The sequence below is a fragment of the Medicago truncatula genome, chromosome 8 (assembly GCF_003473485.1).
Source record: "Medicago truncatula cultivar Jemalong A17 chromosome 8, MtrunA17r5.0-ANR, whole genome shotgun sequence".
NCBI classification, from domain to species: domain Eukaryota; kingdom Viridiplantae; phylum Streptophyta; class Magnoliopsida; order Fabales; family Fabaceae; genus Medicago; species Medicago truncatula.
In genome coordinates this window covers 8,798,313-8,808,114 of record NC_053049.1, presented here as the reverse complement: position 1 = coordinate 8,808,114, position 9,802 = coordinate 8,798,313, and the positions used below count along the sequence as shown (strand labels likewise).

The 9,802-nt window shown below is 32.0% G+C and overlaps 1 protein-coding gene across 1 annotated transcript; it reads right to left on the bottom strand.

Annotated features, from left to right (window-relative positions):
- Positions 1-2,797: 2,797 nt before the first annotated feature.
- Positions 2,798-9,161, bottom strand: LOC25500600 (serine/threonine-protein kinase ATG1a). The gene is made up of 13 exons (XM_013589078.3): positions 8,674-9,161; positions 8,472-8,589; positions 6,896-6,954; positions 6,119-6,183; positions 5,871-5,964; positions 5,701-5,781; positions 5,453-5,564; positions 5,229-5,283; positions 4,816-5,114; positions 4,365-4,732; positions 3,945-4,242; positions 3,785-3,855; positions 2,798-3,339 (listed from the first exon to the last, which is right to left on the bottom strand). The coding sequence occupies exons 1-13, from the start codon at positions 8,917-8,919 to the stop codon at positions 3,115-3,117; spliced, it is 2,091 nt and encodes a 696-aa protein (XP_013444532.1). The 5' UTR covers positions 8,920-9,161; the 3' UTR covers positions 2,798-3,114.
- Between the last annotated feature and the right edge of the window lie 641 nt (positions 9,162-9,802).

Genomic DNA, 9,802 nt, shown 5'->3' with positions numbered 1-9,802 from the left:
GAAAGCAAAATTTTATGTACCGGTATGAGAAAGTCAATATGATAAAATTTTGAAAATCATAATTATTTTAAAAATATCAACATTGATGTAGTGTTTCTCCCTTCAAAAATTAATGTAGTGTTTATATTATATATTGGTATTTCATATGCAAATGACCGTAAAATATTTCAAATCATTATTGTTTTTAAATTATCAACATTAATGTAATATTTTTGTTAAATAATTTATTTGTTATTTTATATGCAAAACAATGTTTTATTAATGACTCTAGTAAAAAGTTTTACTTTGATTCATTAGAAAATAATAAAGCATAAATTTGACTTTGTTTAATTTTTTTTATTTTATAACTTTATTACTTTTAAAGTTATTCAATTTTGTATGTAAGGAAAGAATATAATATTTTCTCAAAAAGGAAAGGTTTTAATATTATATGAAAATTTAGAACAATTAATATTTTTTATAGAGAGAGAGGAAATATCATATGAGAATGGTGAGAATAGTTATCAACCATTAAATTACAAATAGATGGTTGAGATTTAAAAAGCCTCTCACAAATTCATAGCATTCAAGTTAATAGCATGCAACGATAAAATGCCTACAAGTAATATGATAAAAACAAAATCACCAGAACACACATGCTTCCAAATATGCAACGTTGATGCCCAAATCATTGATTGAATCGATGATTCATTGAAGTTGATATTTCAATATGAATCAAAGAACACCGCAACAAGACACGAATTCACACAACGCCACACAAGACGACGAACAACATAACGCTGCACTCAGACGACGAAATCACGAAAAAAACAAAAGAAAAAACTTGATATGTGTAAAAATCACTTATTTAGATCGAAATAAAGGGGGAAAAAAGATACAAAGGGGGTGATTCTAGATCAAAAAATGACCTAAAACCACCCATCCTCGATGAGTGAAAGAGAGGTCTTAACATTTTTATTTTTTTTTAATTAATGATTGATATTATTAACTTTAATGAATGACTCACTTTGGAAAAGTTGGATCCCTATAGAAGACAATACAATTTATCATCATATATATGTTTATCATAATATAATTTTATCAAATTAGTTTTATATATTTTAATTTGGGTTCTTATACTTTGTTTTATATTTTAATTTGTTTTTATTTTCAAATATTCATTTATTTTTCAAAGTCATATTATTATTGTCAACTATGTATGGGATGATAAAAATATCTGCATCCATGAATAACCGTGTATAAAATCCGTCACTGGCACGAGACAAATACCTTAATTGATATCCAAAGATAAAATAAACGAATATTTCAACTACCCATTATCTAATATATATAAATACAAATTTATTCCATTTTAAAACAAAGATAAGAGACCAAATATAACTTACCTTTGATTTATTATATAGATTAAAAAACTCTCATAACACAAATCTTATGTCTCGAATGCTCATAAACAAACAAAGGTTTTTTCAATTCTTTTGTTATCTATTCATGTATGTAAATATATTTTTTTGTTTGATTTTTTTATTACAAAACCCATTTTTAATTTGTTTCGAGTTTCTTGTTGTGAGTGTGATTCTTCCACATATGCTATCTCACACCAATGGTGTTGCCAATCATCGAATATTAGGATCTCACTTCCGTTCTTTCACAAAGTCGAACAAGAGCTTTAATATCACTTTTTAGAGAGTTCAAGGGAGCATAAAAAACAACAAAGGATCAGCGATCCAAAGTACACAATATCTCGACATAATGACATAATATCCTCCATCCTAACTTTAAGTTGTTGAATATATATCAAACATTTACCTCATTCATAGTCGAAATAATAGTTTACAGTTCAACCCAACCGATCAATAATGTTGATTATACTTGTTGATTAATCATGAATTTATTTTACTAACAAAAAAATTAGTCCAATAAATTATTATTTTTCTTCAAATTATGCTCTTTAAATTTGGCCTGTATTTAAATTCCTTTATCTGCCCATAATTCTAACCACCAATTACACAATCACTACTAGAAAAAGCAAAATTAGCGAGGGAAATTAGTGATGGAAAAAATCAAATTCCTCACAGATTCCTTAGTCGCAAAATTTAGTGACGGAATTAGAGAGGGATTTTACATTTTTCCTCACTAATTTTTGTTTTTTTAGTAGTGAATTAACGTACCCCCATCACCCGATCTTGCATTGACATTAACTATGGAAAGATGATGATGGAAACCTTAGAACAAGATTTGTTAAGAGGGATTAATTAAGGACTAGTTAGCATTTTCCTTAACTAAGTAATAAAATTCAACCCAACACTTGTTGTTAAGAGGGATTAATTAATTTGCAACCTAATCTTAATTTCATCAATTTGGCTGCATCAAACACAAGAGAAATACAAAACAACACAACCTAATCTTCTATTCATCAACCATTTCTTCTTTACCTTTACTTAACACAGCATAATCAAGATGATTATGAATCATTTCTTCACATGTCCTCCATAGTTTCAAGTCTTATTATTATTATCTTGGTGCAAAACCCATCAGCTCATTCTGCACAAAGTTTGATTTTTGTATATCATTTCATAATCTTTCTATTCAAGTCTTATTGAAAAATAATTGGTTGCATATAGTTTCATATTCCCCCTCCTTCGATGTACCTATATTGTTTATCTATAATTCTGCAACTTGCGAATCTTGTCGTATAAATGTGTGTATTATATCAAATTACACGACTCCTCTAACGTGACCAACTCATGTAAAAGAGTAAAATAAACATTATTAACCATTAACATAGTAAGGGTAGACATTAGATATGAACATACTATTTTTCAAAATTGTAGAACTGAGCTATACAGTACACTATTTGCGAATTCCATGTCAAAGAATGAACATGATTATTATTTACATAAAATCATTCAATAACGGCAAGGTCCCTCTACAAAGTCCTGGCAAGTGGTTATGTATGTCTATATCTATATACAATATTGCATCTGTCAAAGGTTGTCACTGTCCACATTAATAGGAAGTCGACATATAAGTTGGCAATAAACTGCTTCGCCAATTCCAAAAGTTGTGATGCAAAGAACATTATGTATATACAAACCAGTTATTTTTTATTTACGTTCACGGAAGAGTATGGGATTCCCTTGAAGCAGATTCTGTCAAAGATTTTTTGTGAAACTGCAAGTTGCAAATATATTGCACGATTCGCTTCTGATCATCAGCAAGAAGTGAAAATGGAGGATTCAGTGGAAGGTTCTCTGCTTCTCCCACAATAAATGAAAGTAGAAGCATTGCTTTTGAGTAAGATTCAGCAGACTTATCTTTGTTATTCATATACTCATCTACCTAGAAAAATGGAAGAAACCTAGTCAAGTACATACTAATTAATTTAGGTCAAGTTTGGATAAACAACTTTATTAAGCACTTATATGATAAGCTCTTTATCATTTAAGTGCTTATATATAAGCCATTTCTATAACAAAAGATAAAACAAAGTCAGATTGTTCTTATGTAAGTTATAATCTACTTTCATAAGCTATCTTGGCGAGCTTATATAACAACAGCTTCTGGAAATAAGTTGAAAACGGCTTATGGATATGTCATAAGCCATTTTAATCAGCTCTCCCAAACAGTACCACAAGCGTTTATGCCGGTAGATAAGCTCAAATAAGACAGTTCAAACAGACTCTTATAATAGTGAGCCCGACTCTTTTTATGTCTATAGCCTTGAGGAAGACAAGAAAGTAAGGTTATGAGAAAATTGAAAAGTGAAAATTGTTTGTCTACTTACAGCAGCATTTGTCCCAACAAGGAGTGCTTGTTGGAATATAATGTCCATTGCATCTGGCATCTCAACTGCACCTGCAAAATGTTTTACCAATACATGTTTACGATTTATTTATACGATACGAAAGGAAAGTATTAAGTTTGGAAACAAAAAGAAGTCCTACCATCCATATTTTGAATATGACATGATAGTTTCTCAGCACGATTGACTGCAATGACAAATCCATGTTTGGCCCACAAAGAGACGGAAGAATGGTCACTAAAATTTATTTTCTGTTCCATAGTCTGTGATAAGCTCGCGTCTCCACTGGCAATTATGGACTCGTTAATTGAACTTCTTCCATTCAACTCACCCTCGGATATGGGGACCGACCAAGTGCTACAGATGTCTAGAGCTTTCTTCCATATAGCCAAAACCACCAACTCAACCGCAAGCGATTCTAGATATAATCCCGTGTTATACTGCAAGAAATAACAATTAAGTAACTAACAATGTCAATGAATATTTTCCATTTAAAATTGTGTAGCCAATCAATAAAATTCTTATGTGATGGCCTATCTTTCAATGAGAAACTCAAACGAACCTTTTCTTGCGAAAGTTCACCAAGGACTTGCACATACTGATCCAGCATCTCTAACCTGTTTGAAGGGTACAGTAAAGAAAATTCCCGCTCTTTCCTTACCGTAGAAAATTCACATGATGCTACAAATGCATCGAGTTCATTGCTTTTAAAATTGTTTAACCCATCAGTTGAAGAAGACGACGGATCCTTAGTTTGCTTTCCAATGTCTAGGTTAGAAGTCCCCTTTAAAGGACAGATAGAAACGCCACTTGAGGGATTATCTTGCACAGATGCAGATGCCTCAAAGTAGTCAGAGAAATCCTCCGATGATGTAAAATGAGGATTGATGAGGACATAACCTTTCTCAATGGACTCCATTAAATGTGAAACTAAATAGAGAACAGCATTTAGAATTAGGAAATAAAAAATGAAGCATGGAAAAGAATGGAAAATTAGTGGAGTATTATTAGACCTCGAGCTTGGTTTGACAAATTAATATCAACATCAATGGACTTCCCCGGCTTATCGTGTGCATTAGTTGGATTCAACCCTTTAGCACTCTGGGTGTCAGTTGTGCTCTTGCCACCCTTTCTTTGCAAAAGCATGGTTTCATTGACCGCTGAACTGACTGCCACTGGATCATCTACAAATGACTCAACATGATACTTGGAATGTGATTGAGACTCCTTCTCGAATGCAGAGCCAACTAATTGATTAACCATTGAGCTATCTGATTGATGTGAATGAAACTGCTCGATATTCACGATGGACCTATAAGTGATCAATTATAAGAGATTACTAATAGTAGGTACGACATGGAAAGAAAATGCAACAAGGATACAATAAATAATTTTCTTAGAAGGAATCTTCAAGGAAAATTATGACCTGTGTTCCTGTAGGAAGTTGTGACTGAAGAATGCCTTGAATGTTAATCTCTCATCTGCAAATTAAAGTCCAACTTTACTTCTCTACCTCAGCTCTAACTGTCATTTAAAACATATGTATAATAATATTTCAACCTCAAACCCGTCATCACCTTTACACTTCACAAAAAACTTAGCAAAATATACAAGCACATTTTGTACACGACTTATAGTTCTAATAAATACCTGGATCTCGACGTAAAAGGCTTCTGCAAAGATCCACGCAATCAGGATGTAGCTCTTTTAAAATCGTTGGTGGAAAGTACAGTTCAGTAGATGCCAATATATTTTGAAAAAGCTGCACTAGAAAAATGATATTGAAGGAACAGAACGGTATTTATAATAATAACAGATAAATAACTATTTCCCAAAAACCATAATCTTTAAGAAAATGGAAAAAGAAACGAAATATCACAGTTTAGCCTTTTCACAACCTGCAATTGACTATTTCCATCAAATGGAGGTTTCCCAACAACTAGCTGATACAATATTGCACCAACACTCCACAAATCAGCCTGCACCAAATTAACTTAATTATTATACAAAAGAACAGGAAAAACAGATATCAGTCAATAAATTTTGATCTCATTCTATCTTTTGTCACCTTTGCATCATACTTCTGACTCTGAATTATCTCAGGAGCCATGTAATAAGGTGAACCACATAGTGTATCTGCCAACTGCAGAGGTGTGAGAGACCTAGTACAGTAATACATCAGCAAACTACAAAATGCAAGAAATACAAAAACTACTACTTTTTTCATTATATATTATGTTATTATAACTATAGTGCTAATATTATATAAAACTAAAAGGGAGATGTTATATAGAGTTATAAAAAAAACTACCCTACCGTGCAAAACCAAAATCTCCTATTTTCATAAGTGGTGTAGCTGAAGTAGTTGCCAATAGTAAGTTCTGCATGTTTAGAAAAAAAAATTATATACAATCAAGACATGAACAGATTAATATATGTGCAATAGTAACTCTAGAGTCAAGACAATTATAGGGGTTCACAGGGAGTTGATATATGCAATCAAGAATGTTCATATCACAATTTCTAAACCAAGTGTGAACTCATAATTTCTGAGGTTCATCTAATTTCCTTCATGAATTTAGTGTTATCGGATATAAATGGTGGTTCACGGCGGAAAGCAAAAAATCCACCATTTTAAGCCTCCATGAAAATGTCCTGGCACTGCCAATCTTAACAAATTGACCATAGCGGTAGTAAAAAATAAGCCACCACGCTGATATTTGAAAACACTGCAATTACTATTACGTAACTATTCATTCTTTTAGTAAACTAAGTATACCAGCTACCCCATCCCTGGAATAAAATAAAAAAATATAAGGCTGCACGAAATTACTAATTAGTCCTTCTTGCTTTTACTTCTTACAGTAGCCGTGTTTATCTTGGGAGGCATTTACCTAAATGTATTTTATGCTTAAGGCATGAAGGTGTGATAAAATAGTAAATAAATTACGTAAAAATAAGGTAACGTCAAAAACTTGTACATATGCACTCCCTGGCGTGAAAAATTTATAGACCAATGCAATCATTGACAGCAACAATCAATTAATATATTCCCAGACAAACATATGAGGTTCAAACGATACACTCAAATACCTGTGGTTTTAAATCTCTATGTATGAGGTTCTTTTCTTGAAGCACCTGCAAACCGGCAGCTACAAACAGAACAAACAGATAGAAGTTTATACATTGTCAACCAATTAGCACAGGCAATGCAGAGTAAGGACGAGGGTGGCAGAAAATATCATGTTTGAACTTTGAACACACAGAAGTGCCTATACCATTCACAAAAATACAAATGAATTGGAAATTATCTCGCTCCAAAAATAATCTAGAAAGAATATGACAAAGCATCTTTTTTTTTTCATTCAATATTGACAAGAAGAATCATCTACTCCTGAAATTGTAGTGTTAGATTGTTTTACTGATTTTGTCCCGAAATTGTAGGTGTGTAGCAATTTAGTCCTTCAAATTATCGAAATTTTGAAATGATCCCTAAAGCTGAGACTTCTCGATCACATTATTTCTTTTGGATCGGACAGTTTAGTCCCTAAAATTGCAACATATGTACTAGGATCAAGCATTTTCAATTCTTGAGAGATCATTTTCAAATTTCCTTATTTCAATACCAAATTGTTTGACTAATGCAATTTCAGAAACTTAATTGGTGATTCACTCATAGTTTATCAGAGTCAGGTCTACGATAAAATTCTAATACTCAGCAGTATTAGGTTTTGAATATCAGATAATAACAAATTTATGTCATGAAATTAGTCTACAAATATGTTATAAATCAGTCTCTGAAAGATAAAAAAATTTGGTCATATTAGTCCCTAAAATATGTATTCCATTGATCACACTAGTTCCTAACATAATAGCATAAAGTATATTGATCAAATTAGACCCGAACTTAATAGCGTAAAGAAAATTGATATCAATCATCCATGTAAAGTGTGGGGGCATATTGTTCAAGGAATTTAATTATACCACTGGAAAAACCAAGTCCCACATAGCACCACTCACCTTGAAAGCCAGTTTTCTAGGGTTGGGTTAGGACCAACCCAAATTCTAGTATCGTATCAGAGCCTATCTATTTGGGACACCCACCACTTATATCCACGCACCACCCCCAATACTATTGGGTGTAAGGGGGTGTATTGGAAAAACCAAGTCCCACATGGTCCTCACCTTAAAAGCCAGTTTCGTAAAGTTGAGTTAGGCCTAACCCAAATCCTAGTATAGTATCAGAGCCTATCGACTTGGGACACCAATCATTTATATCCACGTCCAAGCCCAATAGTGTTGGGCGTGAGGAGTGTATTGGCCAAGTACAACATGGCACCTCTCATGCTAAAAGTCGATTTTGTAAATTTGAGTTAGGTTTAACCCAAATCCTAGTCAATATATTATTTTCCCAGGTTCATTTAATAATTGATGTATCTGATCTATATTATAAACTAGATACATCAATTATTCAATTAACCTGGCCAAAGATTATTTGCTTATAACAGTGACATGATGGAGTATACAATCAACCATAATCGCGAGATCATTGAAATCGGTTCACTTCAATCATAACTATTTATAAAGTAGTCAAACATATGATTGGTCGTAATTCATTGACAATGTAACTGTGTATTAAAATTAAACTCAATGTTCAAGCATTACTCACCCAACTGCCTCATGAAATGTCTAGCAACAGATTCAGAAACTCTCCCATATCGCTGAATATAAGCAGAAAGATCCCCTCCACCACAATACTCCAAAACAAGATAAATCCTATCATTCGTCTTAACCAACAAAATAAAAAAAATAAAAACAGTTAAAAAAACATCACCATCAAATAAAACAAAAACAAAAACAAAGAAAGAAACCTGAATAGCTTCAAAGAGTTGAATGATATTAGGATGATGAATAGTACTAAGAATAGAAATCTCTTTGATGAGATTATCTCTAACTTTAGAACTCAATTGGGTCTTATCAATTTCCTTAATTGCTACCTCCAAACCTGAATTTCGATGACGTGAACGCCACACCACTGCAAATGAACCTGAACCGATACGAGGACCCAGTATGTAATCCCCGACCAATCTGGTCATTGTGGGTCCCACCAAATCCATAACTGATCAAAACTGCAGAAGGAACTAAACTGCCATGGATTTCAGTTGAGTGTGTATTTGTTTCTTTTAAGGTTATGGTTTTCTTTTAAGGTTATTGTTTGGTTTTTTTGTTAGTTTTGGTTTGATTTGATTTCGTGTTTGGTTTTCTTTGACAATTGTATTGGCTTGCTTGCTACTCTGAACAATTATGTTTGTTTAGTTTATAGTTTGTGGATAAGACAAAGATGAAGGATTTTTTTTTTTTTTTTTTGAAAGGAAGATGATAAAGGAAATTATCATTCCACAAAAGTCAAATAAAATTGACCCCTAAATTGTTTTGAAATGGGTTTACTTAACCTTCATGCTTCCATGAATGCTATGAATTTTTTTTATTGATATTATAAATGATTAAATTTTGTTTTTAATCTATATAATATTTTAAATTTTGTTTTTAACCTTTCTAAAATAATTCTACATTTTTGAGTCTTTTAAAAAAAAAAATATCACCATTTTTGTTCTCTGTTTTCTTTTTCTTCTCAAGTAGCTTAATGACTAAAAATTCGTCTCTTAAGTTGAACAAGTGGGAAATCCGAGGTTTAAATTCCGATTAACCCCGACTCTTGCATATATAAAATGTAATGTTCCCTACCAACTGAGTTAAGCCCACGATAATTTTTTATCTATGTTTTTAAGTCACAACATGTTTTCTAATGAGTTTTTTCAAGAATGTTTAGAATATTTAGAAATTATAACAATATTTCTCAAACAAGTTTCATTTTTTTAACAAAATACGAATTAAATATGATTTATTAAACATCAAAAATAAAAAATAATGATATCGTTCCTATGCTTTGCTCTTGTGTTGTTATCATCGAAAGGTAAGGTAGAAGATATTTAAACCAAA

What these genes read in the sequence shown, in the direction of transcription:
- LOC25500600 (XM_013589078.3), bottom strand. Translation starts at nt 8,919, where the DNA reads ATGGATTTGGTGGGACCCACAATGACCAGATTGGTCGGGGATTACATA. An exon ending in AACTCTTTGAAGCTATTCAG is followed by an intron (nt 8,590 to 8,673) that starts GTTTCTTTCTTT and finishes TTGTTGGTTAAG; the next exon opens with ACGAATGATAGGATTTATCT. An exon ending in TCATATTCAAAATATGGATG is followed by an intron (nt 3,856 to 3,944) that starts GTAGGACTTCTT and finishes AACATTTTGCAG; the next exon opens with GTGCAGTTGAGATGCCAGAT.